The following is a 17,329-nucleotide window of genomic DNA, read 5'->3' as shown; positions in this document are numbered from 1 at the left end:
AAAAAAAATAATAATAATTTCTAATGTTTTTCTATACAACTTTGGTATCGCCGTATTCGCATTAAGCCGCAGAATAAGGACGACATGTCAATTTTAGAACACAGTGAACACTGATGTCAAAACCCCCAAAACCTTGGTGGAATTTTTTTTTTTAAATTTAACTACAAATGTTTTTCCTGCTTTTCAATGACATGGTAAAGTAAATGGTGCCATTCAAAGAAAAAAAAAAATTATATATATATATATATATATATATATATACACACACACACACACACATCTTGCCCCTCAAAAAATAGGCCCTCACATGATTATATGAACGAAAAGTTAAAGCTACGGCTATTGGAACGTGGGGAGGAAAAAGCGAAAATGCAGAACCAAAAATGGTCCCAGTACTTAAGGGGTTATTGTTGGCTCTACACCTAGACTTTTTTTATCATCATCAAAATCTTTAAGGAGTTGGCCACTTTTTGGCTAGATGTGACTAATGTGTATGTAAGATTACTATACGGCACTAATATAGTCTGTTTTCTGTGCCGTTTGATTATATAAGCCGTGCCCCTTGGTGGGTAAATCCTCTGTACTGTACCCATGCTGCCTCATTCACACGTCTGTTTTTCATCAGTGATTTGGGGCCAAAACCAGGTGCAGCTCTAAACACAGAACAGGTGCAGATCTTTCCCTTATACCTTATGTCTGTGGAGGCTCCAATCCTGGTTTGGGCTCAGAATCACCAATGGAAATCACTGAATGTGAAACATTACTACTTTGGGCCCTAGGAGGTTATTATTACTACAAGAGGAGCTATGGGGGCATTATTACTGCTATGGAAGGCACTATGACTAATGTGGGCACTCTGGGGGGGAAATTATTACCACTGGAGGCAAATTATTACCATTTTTTAAACAAACAGTTTTTATTAAGTTTTTCAAATATATCAATGGTACAGTATATACAGTACAAGTACACGACAAAAATTAAACCTTTAATATGAGCCCCCACCCCCCTCCGTGCAGTGTCCCCAGCTCGGTACAAGCGAGCAATATCTACAGTATGCCCATTACTAGGTACCACCTATCTTCCAATATTATCTAGGGACGCCTTCCTCTCCACAAAGACACTGAAATCTGCTGTATCCCACATTCACGCCCTTACCAACGCTGGAGATGCCAATCCTGGGCTTGCCATGTAGTAATTCAATTGCTTTGAACATTTACTAAGTGTTACCCTTTACAATGATCCCCCCCCCCCCACAGCAATATTATATGATAGGTAGGCTGAAGCCAGTATTGTGCAATTATTGTGTGTGTTAAGTCCCATATTTTAGCTATCGCCTGCTACCGACCATCCATAACCTGCAGATTCTGTACATATTCTAAAAGTCCAACCAATGGAGTCCTGGGAATCACAAAACCATGTAATTTTTGCGGAACCTAAAAACACAGATCTTCATATTATATGTAGACCCCCACAGGACCACAACATATGTTTAAGATATGCCTCAGGTTCCTAGGACACTGGGCATCTAAATCACACTATGAAAGATCCTATGAAAAACTCTGACCGAGAATTTCTATTATTGATGGGACTTAGTTCTGAGAGGACTTATTACAGTGGGGGACGCCCTGGCACAGTATCAGCTTGTCTACATTATTTTTGTGCAACACCAGGTTTGCAGAACTGTGTCGGTCAGTGGCAATCTTTGAAGGCACTGTGTTGTAATTATTTAAAGGGAACCTGTCACCTGCAAAACGCATATTAAACCGACCACAGTACCTTACAGTATCCCCCAGTGTGTTGCTAATCATATTTTTCTTTGTGTTTCTTCATACTTGTTAAAAACGCAGTTTTAATGTCGGTTGGCGCTGTCTCCGAGTCAGGCTTGAAGTCAAGGGGGCAGCGGCCTCCTTGCTTCAAGTAAAGCTAAGCCCGTCCCTTACCCCTCCTCTACAATTAGATGGACATGCTGCCGGGATCGCGCTCTTCTAGCGCATGCGCTGTACGCTGCCTGTTACAGCATGACGGCCGGGCGCGCAATCAAACTGTCCGGAGCATCCACAGTCAGCAAAACGTAGGCGGGTGAGTGAGGATCCATCTAGCATGTCCATCTAATTGTAGAGGAGGGGTAAGGGGCGGGCTTAGCTTTACTTGAAGCAAGGAGGCCGCTGCCCCCTTGACTTCAAGCCTGACTCGGAGACAGCGCCAACCGACATTAAAACAGCGTTTTTAACAAGTATGAAGAAACGCAAAGAGCAAAGAAAAATATGATTAGCAACGCACTGGGGGATACTGTAAGGTACTGTGGTCGGTTTAATATGCGTTTTGCAGGTGACAGGTTCCCTTTAAGAGGTAATATTTCTGTAATATTTTCAGGGGTTCTGTTTCTGCAGAGATGCATTTGGTAGCATTGGGGAGCACAGCGGGCACAGTATTCAGGGTGGCCACTGGATGCCACCGTGCGGACACTAGAATAGGGAGTATGTGTTGAGAAAGTGGGGAGGACGATGGAAAAGTCAGGAACATAAGATGTCTGTGTGGCAAACTCTGCAGAGACAAGATGTGGCTGGAAGAAGTCATCATGGCGGTCTGGGCTTGAAGATAAAAGAACGTTTACATCACAGGAGGAGATTTTATAAGTAATAGTCATCCATCAAGGATCCAAATTTGGAGTCTGTCATTTTGACAGGAAAATAAGTGCTGCATATTGTGCTATTCTTTTCATCACATATGAAGGAACTGTTGAGGGATGTTCTGAACAGAGCCCATGACAGTGGCATGAGAAAACGTACTCTTAGGCCTCATGCACACGACCGTTGTTTTGGTCCGCATCCGAGCCGCAGTTTTTCGCTGCTCGGATGCGGAACCAACCAACCATTCACTTCAACGGGGACGCAAAAGATGCAGACAGCACTGTGCTGTCTGATCTGTTGCTCTGTTCCGTAGCCCCGCAAAAAAAATAAAAAATAACATGTCCTATTCTTGTCCGTTTTGCGGACAATAGGCATTTCTACAATGGGCCGCCCGTTCCGTAAATTGCAGAAGGCACACGGGAGGCTTCCGTTTTTTTTCAGATCCACGGTTTGCAGACTGCAAAAGACGGAACGGTCGTGTGCATAAGACCTAACTGGTAATTTCCTTTTCTTGAGTACTCCACAACAGCATTGTGCCTTATTTACAGTCAGTGTTCAGTCAGTGATTTCCATCAGCGATTGTGAGCGAAAACCAGGGGAGGCTATAAAACACAGAACAGGTGCAGATCTTTCCCTTAGGGCTCATGCACACAACCGTATGTATTTTGCGGTCCGCAAACAATACGGAATGCACACAGACGTCATCTGTAATTTTGCAGAACAGAACAGCTGGCCCCTAATAGAACAGTACTATCCTTGTCCGTAACGCGGACATTAATAGGACATGTTCTATTTTTTGCTGAACAGACATATAGAAACTGAATGCACAGAGTAACTTCAGTTTTATTTTGCGGACCCATTGATATGAAGGATTCCACATAGTGTGCTGTTGTGGAGGACTCAAGGAAAGGAAATTACCAAAGAGTAATTAAAGGGAATCTGTCACCTGCTTTTACCATTTTAAGCTATCACCATCGCTATGTTCACTAAAGTACCTTATTTCCAGCAGTCGTCTTTTTACTTTATTTCATTTTGTCCTTTTGATATTAAAGCCCTTTTGATGATATGCTAATGAGGGTCCAAGGTGCCCAGAGGGGCGTTTTTTTTTACTCTCCGGAGCCCAGTGACGCCCCCCTGCAGTGCCCAAGAACGCCTCCTAATCCTGAAATAACCTCCCACAGCCCGGCAAACGGTTCCGCCCCCTCCCCACGTCATAGTCTACCTTCTAGAAATGCCCCGTCCTTCTTCCTGTCGGCGGCCAGAAAACTCGCTCAGGCGCAGTACCGCCTGCGCGATCATCAACCTCCTCAGGGCAACAGCGCTCAGGTTACATCACTGGGCTCGGCGCATGCCCAGTGAGACTTTTGAGGCTGTTGCCCTCAGGAGGTTGATGATCGCGCAGGCGGTACTGCGCCTAAGCGAGTTTTCCGGCCGATCAGGAGGCATTCTTGGGCACTGCAGGGGGGCGTCACTGGGCACCGGAGAGGGAAAAAAAAACGCCCCTCTGGGCACCTTGGACCCTCATTAGCATATCATAAAAAGGGCTTTTATATCAAAAGGACAAAACGAAATAAAGTAAAAAGAAGACTGCTGGAAATAAGGTACTTTAGTGAACATAGCGATGGTGACAGCTTAAAATGGTAAAAGCAGGTTCCCTTTAAGTTTTTCCTTTTCGTAGAGGCCGCATCCATCCCCATTCACCTGTTGGGACGGAGAGAAAAATATCAAGAGCTTCATGTTCTTGGCTGAAGCAAAGAGATCTACCTGAGAATCCACAGTCTTAGTTACTTGATGGAAGACTTATATCGCTGAGTCTCCACTCCCCTGGATGGACCCTGCTTTATAAAAAAAGGCCATACTTTTGGTACCTCCTTAGTGGTTTAGATATGCTACAACTGAAGGGTTATCAGATCCTATCTGTACATCTTTCCCTGTTAGTTCTAATGTAAGATTTTTCAACATCTTCCAGACAGCTCACTCAAATTTGAGGACTCTCTGGACTGGGTCTTTATGTTATTTTCAGGGGAGTGGTCAGTGAGCCCCCCAACCCCACTGACTCGCATCTGTAGATCTTTTATTATCCAGGAGACTCCTTTCTCCAAATGATCTAGGGATTTTCACCAGTTTAAAGTGGTTATGCAGTTTGTTTAAACTGATGATCTATCCAGTGGATATCCAGCATCTGATCGACGGGGGTCCGACAGCCGGGACCTCTGCCGATCAGCTGTTCGACAAGGCAACGGCGCTCCAGCAGTGCTGCGGCCTTCTCACTGTTTACCGCTGGCCCAGTGACGTCACGACTAGTATCACTGGCTTGAGCACGGCTAAGTTCTGTTCACTTGAATGGAGCTTAGCCGCGCCCAGTCCAGTGATACTAGTCGTGACGTCATTGGGCCAGCGGTAAACAGTAAGAAGGCCGCGGCCCTGCTGGAGCACCACTACCTTCTCAAACAGCTGATCGGTGGAGGTCCCGGGTGTTGGACCCCCGCCGATCAGATGCTGATCTATCCAGAGGATAGATAATCAGTTTAAACAAGCTGCAGAACCCCTTTAAACACTGGGTCACTACCGGGTAGATGGACACCTTGTTTTCCAAAGATTCTTGTCCCAGCTTGTTAGGACAGTATGCTGCCGAATTTGAGAATGGAAGTGTGCTCATTTGACTGCCAGGATACACAAGGTTAGAGTACCGAGGAGTGACATGGCTTCCCTGATTGAACAGAAAGGATGACTCCGAAAGACATCCACCTGATCTGACTTTCAAAGTTTTCTGATAAGTGAAAAAGCTTTTTTATCGTTTGCAATCCAGGAGGATTCCAAGAAACACTGCTCTCTGAGCAGGGAGTTTATGATCCAACCCAGAAGCTGGCAAGTCCGAAGAACAGTTTTCCGGGCCTGCTGCCGAACTGCCCACAGTGAGAAGATCGACCAAGCATGGGACAATTATCACATTTGAACTTCTTAAATGGGCCGCTACTTCCACCATTATTTTCGTGAATATCCTTTGGGCAGATGTTATCCCAAATGGTAAAGCCTGGAATTAAAAAAAAGGCAAATCTGCCCCCCAGATGAATTGCAAGCCTGAAGAATTTTTGATCCTCCTGACAAACTGGGACATGGTAGTAAGCATCCTGAAGGTTCAAAAGAAGCTATGAAGACTCCATCCTTCAGGAGTTTATTGTGGACTTTATTTCATTCCTAGATTTATTTTTATTTGATGTGACCCGTTTAGCTGTTTTAATAGGAATACAACTGAATAACCCATTTCCAACTGATCCTGAGGAACTGGCACTAATGCCTTCAGTGCAATTAGTTTTAAAATATCACTCTCCAATGCCTGCTGTAGCATTTGAGAGCTCTGAACTAAGGAGGAAGACGAAAGGAGATGTAACTTTTCCCAAAGTGTTCAGAAATCAAGGGTTTTCTGTAATTTTCTTCCAATGTTAAATAAAAACTTTTAGCCTTCACCCTACCTGAAGCCTGGCGTCATTGTTATGAGTTTCAGAACCTTTGAGATTAAACAAGGAACCCTTGGTTTTCCCTGGCCTGGTTCTTTTCCTTTTTTGACTGAAAGAAGTTCCCCGTTTTCAAAAGGTATACTTCCTTTTCCTGGAATTGACTAGAAAAGATTTTTTAGAATCATTAGCTTTCTGTAAAATCTTCTCCAAATCTTGGCCAAACAAAAGATCTCTATGAAAAGGGAGAATACATAACCTAAATTTAGAACTAGCATCCCTCGACCAAGAACCACCTTTTAAGAGATGTGGACACTGAAGTTTAAGCCAGATTAGGTCTAAATAACACTGACACCGATTCCCAGAATCTTTTTAGACACATCAACTTTTTTGTCCATGGGATCTTTTAATGATTTTAAAGGGTAAAGCATTTGTCGAGGGTACATCTAAGTTTGGGCATTCTAGCAGTGACTTTTCACCCTCTTCATTATAGGGTAGTCTGTTAATGGTTCTAGGAATGAAGAGTTTCCCCATCAGGAACCTTCCATTCCCTTTTAATAAAAGAACAAAAGGTTTTTATGAACCGGAAAGACCTTTTTTCAGTTAAATTCATGGCAACTCCATCTGCCTTAAAGGGGTTGTCTCGCTTCAGCAAATGACACTTATGTAGAGAAAGTTATTACAAGGCACTTACTAATGTATTGTGATTGTCCATATTGCCTCCTTTCCTGGCTGAATTCATTTTTCCATTACATTAGACACTGCTCGTTTCCATGGTTATGACCACCCTACAATCCATCAGTGGTGGTCGTGCTTGCACACTATAGTGAAACGCACTAGCCTATCTGCGCTCCCACAGTCGCGGGCACGAGAGAGGCCAGTGCTTTTTCCTATAGTGTGCAAGCACGACCACCACTGATGGATGGCAGGGTGGTTGTAACCATAATAAAACCATTATTTTTTTTTTTATAAATGACTTCCTACAAAATGTAAATATAAAAAAGCAAAGACTGTGGCAACATAAAAACTTTTTCCATGCCATGTGCCATTTTTGTGAAAAAGCAGTAAAACAAACTACACATTTCATATCGCTATAGTTGTACTCACCCAAATCAGAATACTTGACCTATCCTCAGGATAGGTTCCGATTATCACAATCTCCGGGGAGGGGGTTGGGGACGCTGATCAGCTGTTTCAGGGAGCCGCTGTGCCCTCCTTGCTGGCTGACGTCACAGAGCTGGAGCGCCGAAATCTCAGGATGCGCGAGCTAGCGCATGCGCAGTGTCGGCATCATGTTCATTCCCTGTGCTGCCATCAGCACAGGGAACGAACTACGCATGCGCTAGCTCGCGCATCGCGAGATTTCGGCGCTCCAGCTCTGTGACGTCAGCCAGCAAGGAGGAGATTCGGAGGACGCGGGGCGGTGCTGGGCTCCTTTCCGCTGGACTCATCTCCGGATACAGAACACATATCAGGTTCATTTGCATATTGATCAAAACGTTTTTTTAACACAAAAGCGCAGAGAGCTGTGGGGACTGGGTATTGCAGATGTGCTAGCGGCCATCTAGCAGCCCATGTCCCCAGCTCTATGCACAAAATCCTGGTGACAGGTTCCCTTTAATGATACTGAGCTGTAACTAGGCCATGTGACCAATGTAGAGTGATGTCACTGGCCTAAGAGGCTGCGGTGCTCAAGACCTCTTCTAACAGCTGATCGATGGGGGGTCCCCCACAGATCTAATACTGATGACCTATCCTAAGGATAACTCATATCTTTTCCTGGATACCACCGGGCCACATACTGACACTGCTAAGGCCACCGATAGCTCCAGTGGCACAATGGACCCCATTCGGAGGTGCACAGGCCAGGGACCAGAAGGAGCACAAATCAGGCCCTAGGAACTGGAAAGGAGCAGATGAATACTTTTTTTTGTTTTAGGCAGAGCATAGTACTGACCAAATGTAAAAGGCTTTATGAAGCTGGAAAACACCATTAGGGCTAAAACAGGTCAGGTCCTAAAGGGTTAATTTGCTTCTCTGGCTGTAACTTCCTCCAACAGGAGCTCTGCCCTGCTGCCAGTCTAGAATAGGAGACCAGGCACACAAAGAATCTTGCTAATCGGTGACCTTGGTCACTGAACGTAAAGACTGCAAGTAATGACTGCGAACGTGGTGGTGCTCTGCCCTAACGTGACTGACGCATCAGTAACAAAAGTACAGATCAGCTGGAAACAGCCTTACATATAAGGCTACTTTCACACTTGCGTTCAGAGCGGATCTGTCTGGTGTCTGCACAGACGGATCCGCTCCTATAATGCAGACGTTTGGATCCGTTCAGAACGGATCCGTCTGCATTATAACTTAGAATTTTTTCTAAGTGTGAAAGTAGTTCAGACGGATCCGTCCAGACTTTACATTGAAAGTCAATGGGGGACGGATCCGTTTGAAAATTGAGCTTTATTGTGTCAACTTCAAACGGATCCGTCCCTATTGACTTACATTGTAAGTTTGGACGGATCCGTTTGCCTCCGCACGGCCAGGCGGACACCCAAACGCTGCAAGCAGCGTTCGGGTGTCCGCCTGCAGAGCGGAGCGGAGGCTGAACGCTGCCAGACTGATGCATTCTGAGCGGATCCGCATCCACTGAGAATGCATTAGGGCCAGACGGATGCGTTCGGGGCCGCTTGTGAGCCCCTTGAAACAGAGCTCACAAGCGGAGCCCCGAACGCTAGTGTGAAAGTAGCCTAAGCCGAGTGTGAAAGGTCTGATTTTTTTTCTTTAAAATGATACAAACACCTTTGTTAAAAAATTTTTTATATATATATATATATATATATATATATATATATATATATATATATATATATATATATATATATATAAATATAATTCTCCAATTGGTTGTGTTATTTTTTTCTTAGTTTTCCTTCTACAGCTGCATGTACCTCCTATGTACAGCAGGCGGCTCTCATCTGACGGATTCTCCAACTCCTCCTCGCTCCACACGGGAGTGCAATGTCTTCCTCCCCGCTAATGACAGCCCCAGTCTGCAAGGTGTTTTACAGCTCCCAATACACATCCCAGGCATCGGCACTTTGCCATGTCTATTAGGGGCTGTAAAACACATCCCATACCCAGTGTATGATAATGACAGCTGACAGCGCTGACACCCCCCCCCCCCCCTTTTCACATACAGTGCGGTGACATTGGGGGACCGCTCCCTGCCCCTTGTTCATCCTCCCATTCAAACACAAATACAAGAAGGCCGCCCACTCTACCCCCATAATGCAGCAGCCAGTGCCTGCCACCAGCTAGAGAACAGTACTAGTTGGCAGCACACTATGCTCACCAAGTTCCTGAAGACCAGATGGAGTGGCAGGCAGGAGAAGCAGCGCAGCAGTGAAAAGGAGCAGCACACATCACTCGCCTTTTTCAGGTATGTGCCTGCTTCCTGTGCCCCTCTGGCCCAGGCCTGCAAAAAAGTGCTGGGCATGAGGAGGAATATATAAACAGAGCTGGGGGGGGTAGGTAGGTATGTATATATATATATATATATACACACACATACATACTCAAAGAACAGGGGGTGTATACAGCGAGGTGCCCACCGCACGCACCGCTCCGCCACATGGCGCCCACCACACGCACATAGCATTGTGTATCATCACACTGTACTAATCTGTGTGGGACAAGTGAGCGCTCACTGTGCGGACTGCACACAATACTGTGTTCAGAAGGGAGTGCATGTAGTGAGATCTGTCAATAATGAGATCTATCAGGCTTATAACGCCATGCTTCTGACTGTAGATCCAGCAGAAATATCTATTGCTGTCTACAAATAATGGACTTTCTACTGAATGGAAAGTGAGAAATAGATCTGCCGATTACAGGTTGTAGCATACAAGTAGCTGCTGCTGCGCTGTGTAACAGGAGGTGGGGGCGGGGCAGCAGAGCTTGTGCTGGTGCATGTGAAATCAACAGGAACGCCCACAGAATCGCCAAGGAGAGGACAGCACTGAACAAAACTCTTATCAGAGCATTTCTGAGTGCCCATAGCCTTTAACCTTATAGTTGAAATATGTGAAAATACTTAATCGTATGAGACTCCTATGCAAATAACGCCACTAGAATAGTCAAACAGCGACAATGCAATCGCAAGTTTCTGACAACACAGATTCTTTTAGGGAGAATGGATAACTCCTGCAAATATTCTAACTGCAATACAACAAGTTACCACTAGATGTCAGCTTCCAGTAAATCAATTTATGAATCCCTGCCAAGATGGCTTGCGAACTTTATGCAAGGAATTTCCCTGGCAATACTCCACAAGGTTTATAGGGAAAGCTGTAAACACAAGACTTCTCTGCTGAGCCATAAAAAATAAATAAAAATCACAGTCACAAGATCTAACAGCTACATTGTCACGTTAAAGGGGCTATGCAATAAAATCAGACATCATATAGCACGTAACAAGTAGGTGCCACAGCTTCTAACAGAAGATACAGTTGGTGAGAGTTAGGCCATGGTTTTTTTCCAGTTTATGTTCCGTATACGGATCTATTCATTTCAATGGGTCAAAAAAACAAACAAACAGAATGTACTCCGTATGCACAGTTTCCGTATTTCTGTTCAAAGATAGAACATGTCCTATTATTGCCCACAAATCACGTTCCTTGGCTCCATTCAAGTCAATAGAGCTGTAAAAAAAAAACTGAATGGATACGGAATGCATCCGTATGTCAATCCATATCCGTTCCGTTTGTTGCAGAACCATCTATTGAAAACGTTATGTCCAGTCCAATTTTTCTATGTAATTACTGCATACGCCATGCTTCCGTTTGCGAGCCGCAAAACACAGAAAAACAGAATGGAAGCAGAATGGAAACACTACTGAAACAAAAACAGCAAAATACAGAAAAAGCCATACGGTCGTGTGCAAGAGGCCTTAGACCCCTTGCAGATGAGCGTGTCCGGATGATGCATTGCGAATGTGTTTAGTGAAAAATGCGCGATTTTGCAGGCAAAGTCATTCAGTTTTGTCTGCGATCGCGTTCAGTTCACCGCGTGGGTGCTATGCGTTTTACACGCGTGTGATTAAAAAAAAACTGAAGGTATACAAACAGCTAATAGCAAACATCCGTGAAAAACGCATCTCATCCGCACTTGCTTGCGGATGTGATTTTCACGCAGCTTTATTCACTTCTGCAATTTCCACGCAACGCTGGCCCTATAGAATATAGAACATTATGCGTGAAAACTAACGCACATGTACACAGCCCCATTGAAGTGAATGGGTCCGGATTCCGTGCGGGCACAATGCGTTTGCATCACGCATGGCACACGCGCGGAATACTCGCTTGTCTGCAAGGGGCCTTAAAGATTTAAGCTGAGCGCATGCGACCACATCAGTTAGGGGGAGGGAGTAATAAGTAAACGAACAAACAGCAGGTGGCGCTATACAGATACATTATATTGAATAGCTCAGGAGCTATGCTAAATTTTTTGTTACATGGCATTACAAATTTATTCAGATCCAGGTGCTGGGTTTAAAAAAAAGTATAGTCTCTTTTGTGGCACAACCCCTTTAAGCAAAAATTTTACCTATGGAAATCATGGCCCAGATTTACTGACGTGCATGCACCTAGAATCTGTCTCAAAAGTAGCGCAAATTGGCTCAAGTAAGGTTTCTACAATGTCATGTGACTCACTGGAAAAGGGGTGTGGCTTAGCAGAGACAGTGACTTCATGTGAAAGGGGCGTGGCCTAAGATGCAAAACTGATCAACAATTCTGGTGCAGAATTCTGTCTGATGATAAGCCAACCAATAACTGGTGTGGAGTCAGAGAAAAGCCTCTGTCCCAGCACCTCACCCATCCTCCCAGTGATAAATCTGGGGCAGGAGCTTACCCCATCTACAGGGTCAGTAAGCCTGCCCCAATGTCTTGGCTTCATAGAGATTATCTACAGGTAATAGAGAAACGCTCCCATCCAGTGATGGCCAGTTCGCCCGCGAACACATGCGGGCTGCCATCTTGACTCACAAGTCCGGCGAGGCACAGGTAAGCTCTTATCTGCGCCTCGCTGGACTTGTGAGTCAAGATGGCAGCCCGCATGTGTTCGCGGGCGAACTGGCCATCACTGCTCCCATCTTACCATCGGACATTCTGAGGCAGACGCAGTGAAGAGCACACATTGGCAATGGAGCAGAGGAGACCTTTTAGGTGCCCGGCGTACCCGTTCTCCATTGGTCAGCTTATCTGAGTGTAAATGATCCTTCACACGCACTTTACTATAACCTGTTCTGAATGTGATTTAGAGGATTTTTGTAATGTACTTTTTTTTACTTTTCGCAATGAAATAGTGGCCTATTTTGCTTTAGAACCCACATGCTCATACGTGGCAGTGTACGGGACTACGGAGCCGGCACACAGGGCTCTGGAGGTAGTTTTAGACCAAACAGCCAACATGTATTTTATCCTGTGACTGGTACTTCTGGGGGCGTTTAACCAGCTCCCTGGTAAAATCCATACCATTTGAGGCTTTAGCAGACAGAGCAGCGATATGGGATAATTCATCAGGGCCACTACCACTCCCATCCTCTACACCCGCCTATATGGGATAATATACCCACCCCACAATTGTAAATGAAAATAGTGATAACCACCACGTGGTTCTGAGACAACAGTACGTGGCTGTAGTAACTGTACGGGGTCTCTTTCAAACCACACTATCAGCTGCAGAAACTTTTTTTTTTTACCGTTGGTTTGCCCTCCTCTTCCAATTGAGGTGCGGCAGCAGATTACCATACCTTCCCCACAAGGGTGTTGGCCAGAATACCATCCAGAAATGGCCCCTGTGTAGTGTTACTGTCCTCTATTCACTATGGCAGGCCACCCTCCACGGCCGCTGTATGCTTCCCTATGCCAGTTACATGTCACTGGCTACTCACATCTTGTGCCAAGTGTTGGCATCCCAGCAGACAGGACCCAGGAGTGATCCCTCCTGCAGGGAGAGGGGTGAGCGGTACCCGATCTCTCTATTACAGACATGATACCATACATCGCTGGGGATGATAATTCCTAAGCATCGAATAGCTGGGCAGGCCAACACGATGGGGGTTACACTGCAGCTCCTCATGTGACGCCGTCTAGTAACAAGAACACGCTACATTCTACAGTCACGTGTGAGCGAGGCAGCTGACCTCTTATCTACAGCCTCCAGCATTCAGTAACAATCCAGTGACCGGAAGCCTCGGCTCACAGGATGCCTTATTATCTGCCCCCCCCATCATCTATAGTACCGCAGCTGTCAGTCATAATAACCTAGTCCCATAAAAGTCATGTTCCAGCCCCAAAATAAACCCGGGCTGTATAAAATGCGGTGAAAAGTGATCACAATTGAAATGAAGCAGAAGTGTGAGTCACACATCACAGAGGTCAGCCAGTAACAACACCCAGCTCCGCCTGTTACTCAGAAAGGTACTCTGCAGAGCCAGGAAGTTAGTCTGTGCCACTTGCACCAAGCTAACCACCCCATGCTACAGAGAGCTATACCGCACCCCCTTGCTCAGTGAACCCTTCTCCGATACCAGGCGGTAATCGGCTGCAACATGGCACCCTTTACTGCAGGGGGGCTGCTGCAGCCAGTGGAGATTTTAGGCTGTCTGAGAAGGCACAAACGCTCCCTCCAGTCCTCTGGCAGCTTTTCCTAGACGTCACCGTACATCGGCCACGCGGCCTGGTGGCAGCTCAGCCCCACAGAAGAGATACCAAGCACAGCCACTATACAGTGCACGGCGCTGTGCTTGGTGTGCAGAGAGAAGGTTGCGGCACTAACAGGGGCGTCAGTGCCTTCTCAAACAGCTGATCGGTGGGGGTCCTGGGTTTTGGACCCCCACCCATCAGATACTGATGACCTATCCTGAGGATAGGTTATCAGTATCAAAATCCCAGAAAACCACTTTAATATATGCAACTGAGCCTCTAGGAGCAACAGGGGCGTTGCCATTACACCTAGAGGCTCCGCTCTCTCTGCAACAGCTGCGCCCTCTGTACTGTAATTCACAGGGCATGGCAGGTGTGATCACATTTTCCCTGCATGGCCCTGTCAAAGTACAGAAGGCGCGGCAGTTGCAGAGAGAGCGGAGCCTCTAGGTGTAACGGCAACGCCCCTGTTGCTCCTAGAGGCTCAGTTGCATATATTAAAGTGGTTTTCTGGGATTTTGATACTGATAACCTATCCTCAGGAAAGGTCATCAGTATCTGATGGGTGGGGGTCCAAAACCCAGGACTCCCACTGATCAGCTGTTTGAGAAGGCACTGACGCCCCTGTTAGTGCCGCAACCTTCTCTCTGCACACCAAGCACAGCGTTTTTCTCAGCAATGTGGACACATAGGAACATGGGACCAACACAGATGTCTTCAGCTGCCAAGAGCACATGTCAGCCTGTGTCAAAGGACAGATGTCCTTTAAGGTGTTCCTGCACTTTGGGAAAACTTTTGATATGACATAGCGACATATCAAATGTTTTGATCAGTGGAGGCCCAAGTGCGGAGACCCCCATTGATCGCTAGAACGAGGAGAGAGGTGTTCATGTAGTGTGTTGCCTCGCCAGAAAGTCCATGGTCCCACCTCAATTCGATCTCCTGCAGCGAGGAGGGTCAGCACTACGTGAGCTCTCTCCTCGTTCTAATGATTGATGGGGGTCTCAGTGCTCAGACCCCCCACCAATCAAGTCTCTATGACATATCAGAAGTTTTCCTAAAGTACAGAGACACTAATTTCCAGCCATCTGATGGGCTAAAATGCGACAAGTACTCTAGGAAGCAGTTTGCAGCAGCCGCAATGGTTGTCACCTCCCTGCACAGGAGGAAGACCTGCGTTTCCTATGGAGACTGCACCGACCCTGTGTATAAAATGCACTGAAGTGTCCTTTAGAGGGGTCGTCCCATTACAGCAACTTATCCACAGGATCCGATAGAGGATGCATGTCAGGTGTCCGACAGCTGGGGCCCCTGCCAATTACTAGAATGGGGGCCCATGTTTCCCGTTCGAATGGAGCGGTCGACACACACGGCTATGGGACTGCCGGATACAGCAGAGAACTTGTCCCATACAGTTGAATGGAGCGGCAGTGTGTCCGCTACTCGATTCAAGCAGGGGGGCACAGGCTCCCGTGCTAGTGATCAGCAGGGACCCCTACAGTCTGGAAAAAAGCTGCCCTGCGCATGCGCTGAAATTCTGGCTCCCGACTCAGGTGAGAGATTAGGGGGCCAGGCGATAGCAGGATACAGACACTGGCCCAGTCAATCAACAAAGGCGGGGGGCGTAATGTGAAGAGGGACAGAAGCTCAGGACGGGGAGAGATTTACCAAAACTACTGCAAAGGAACACTGGCTTAGTTACTCATAGCAACCAGATTCCACCTTTCATTTCTCGGAGCTCCTTTGGAAAATGAAAGGATCAATCCGATTGGTTGTCATGGGCTCCCTAATGTGAGCAGGACCATCCAGTCCCCACAGCCTCCCATTCACTAGACACGTTATGTTTTATGACAGCCTGTATTCTGCAGGCCCTAGACATAAGGCAGGAGACTGGACAGGACAGCCTATATTCTGCAGGCAGACGTGCAGGGTGGCGGCTGCTGCTCAGTCACTGGGTGCTGCCCTTCATCTGATTAGGGGACTGGCAATTCTGTAACTTTCCATCAGGAATATGGCGCTCAGATTTTCACAGCAAACTTCCACGGGAACGTCCGAGATCAACCCCGCCGTGTACGGCTTTCTATAGAACCCAACTGAGGTTGGGCAAAAATAGGGGGTTAACGAAAACCCTAGGTGGACATTTGGCAGTTGTCCTGGCACAGTCACCTGCCCTACATGCACGGATCCCTGCTGAGGTCAGCGATTGGCTGCTGCAGTCACATGACTGACGTACAGAATCGCAGACTGGCCCGGACCGGTGGTGAATAGGAGGCACAAGTCATATTTTTTATAACCCTTTCCTGTTGAACAACATTCATAAAAACTTGGAGAACCCCTTTAATGAATATGGTGTGTATATTATATACGGTCTATCTCCTGACCCATACCGCCCAACTTTTGAAAAATCGCAAAGAAGAACAATATATGCCGGAGTTTTTTTCCATACTAGGCCACGCCTCTAACTTCGCCCAAAGCACAATTACTGACCCCCGTCACAGCGGCAGTACCTGGGGATCGGTTATTAGGGGAGTGTTCTTTACAGCATGTGGAGGAGCCCCTCGGACTATTTTGTTCTTGCGCTTCAATATCCGTTTAAATATTAGCACATAAATCATCGGATTATAACTATTGTAAGGTAGAAATTGCACTAAAATAATTAACTTATGGTGAAATAAACAGGTAGAAACCATAGAGACACTTTAGTAAATTTATAAATGGACATTTATACATTAATTCCCCAGGTCAAAAAGAGGGAGATTTAAGGGTCACAGAGGGACTTGGGTCCACAAGGAGGACACTTGGGAGGCCTGCCTGACCCCTCACTCGCCCCACAGACAGATCACATAGGTTTATACCGCACTCTATTAAAAACACCTCAAAATATAGACGCAAAAAGGAGAAAACAGGGAAGTTACAGAACTTTGAGCCAGACAACATGGGGTTAAGGGTGGAGCCAAAGAAGCCAGGAATGGGGCGTCCGTGGCCCTCCACAGCCCAATAAACACCTCCACCCCTTCACACACTCACATGACGGCGTCAGGCGGGAGCGGGACCGACACGAACTATCCTGGCACCGTCAGAGACCGGTGGGTTCTGTCACAGCGACACAACTGGAAGTGACAGCTGATTGGGCGAGGCTTATATGACGTCACCCGGACGGGATGGGCCGTTGGCGGATAGGGCTATACTCTTCTGTCAGGAATTTGTCTCCAGTGCAGACTAGTTCTGTGGAGGACGGCCGCCATATTTATGAAGACCTGGTTTAGTAGTAAGCCTATGGCTCGTACAGAACAGGGGCAGGTATGATATTATACTCTGCACTGTGGTTGGAGGGAAGTGCATTTGAAGTTACTTGTACAGTTGCTTTATATTGTTCTCTGGTCTCAACCATATCAGACTTTAGGGTACTTTCACACTAGCGTTAAAGGGGTATTCCCATCTCAGACAATGGGGCCATATCGCTAGGATATGCCCCCATTGTCTGATAGGTGCGGGTCCCACCACTGAGACCCGCAACTATATCGCAAACGGGGCCCACAAG

General features: G+C 46.5%; 1 protein-coding gene across 1 annotated transcript in view; it reads right to left on the bottom strand.

Annotated features, from left to right (window-relative positions):
• The window catches only part of VAMP3 (vesicle associated membrane protein 3), a 37,011-nt gene extending 20,078 nt beyond the window's left edge, over positions 1 to 16,933 (bottom strand). The window contains exon 1 of the mRNA XM_040429911.1: positions 16,816 to 16,933. Coding sequence (XP_040285845.1) covers positions 16,816 to 16,817 — 2 coding nt within the window. The 5' untranslated portion in view covers positions 16,818 to 16,933. The remainder of the gene's footprint in view (positions 1 to 16,815) is intronic.
• Positions 16,934 to 17,329: the final 396 nt, after the last annotated feature.

Source organism: Bufo bufo, chromosome 1, assembly GCF_905171765.1.
Source record: "Bufo bufo chromosome 1, aBufBuf1.1, whole genome shotgun sequence".
NCBI lineage: Eukaryota > Metazoa > Chordata > Amphibia > Anura > Bufonidae > Bufo > Bufo bufo.
Note: the sequence above shows the minus strand (reverse complement) of the source record. Positions and strands in the feature narration are given on the sequence as shown.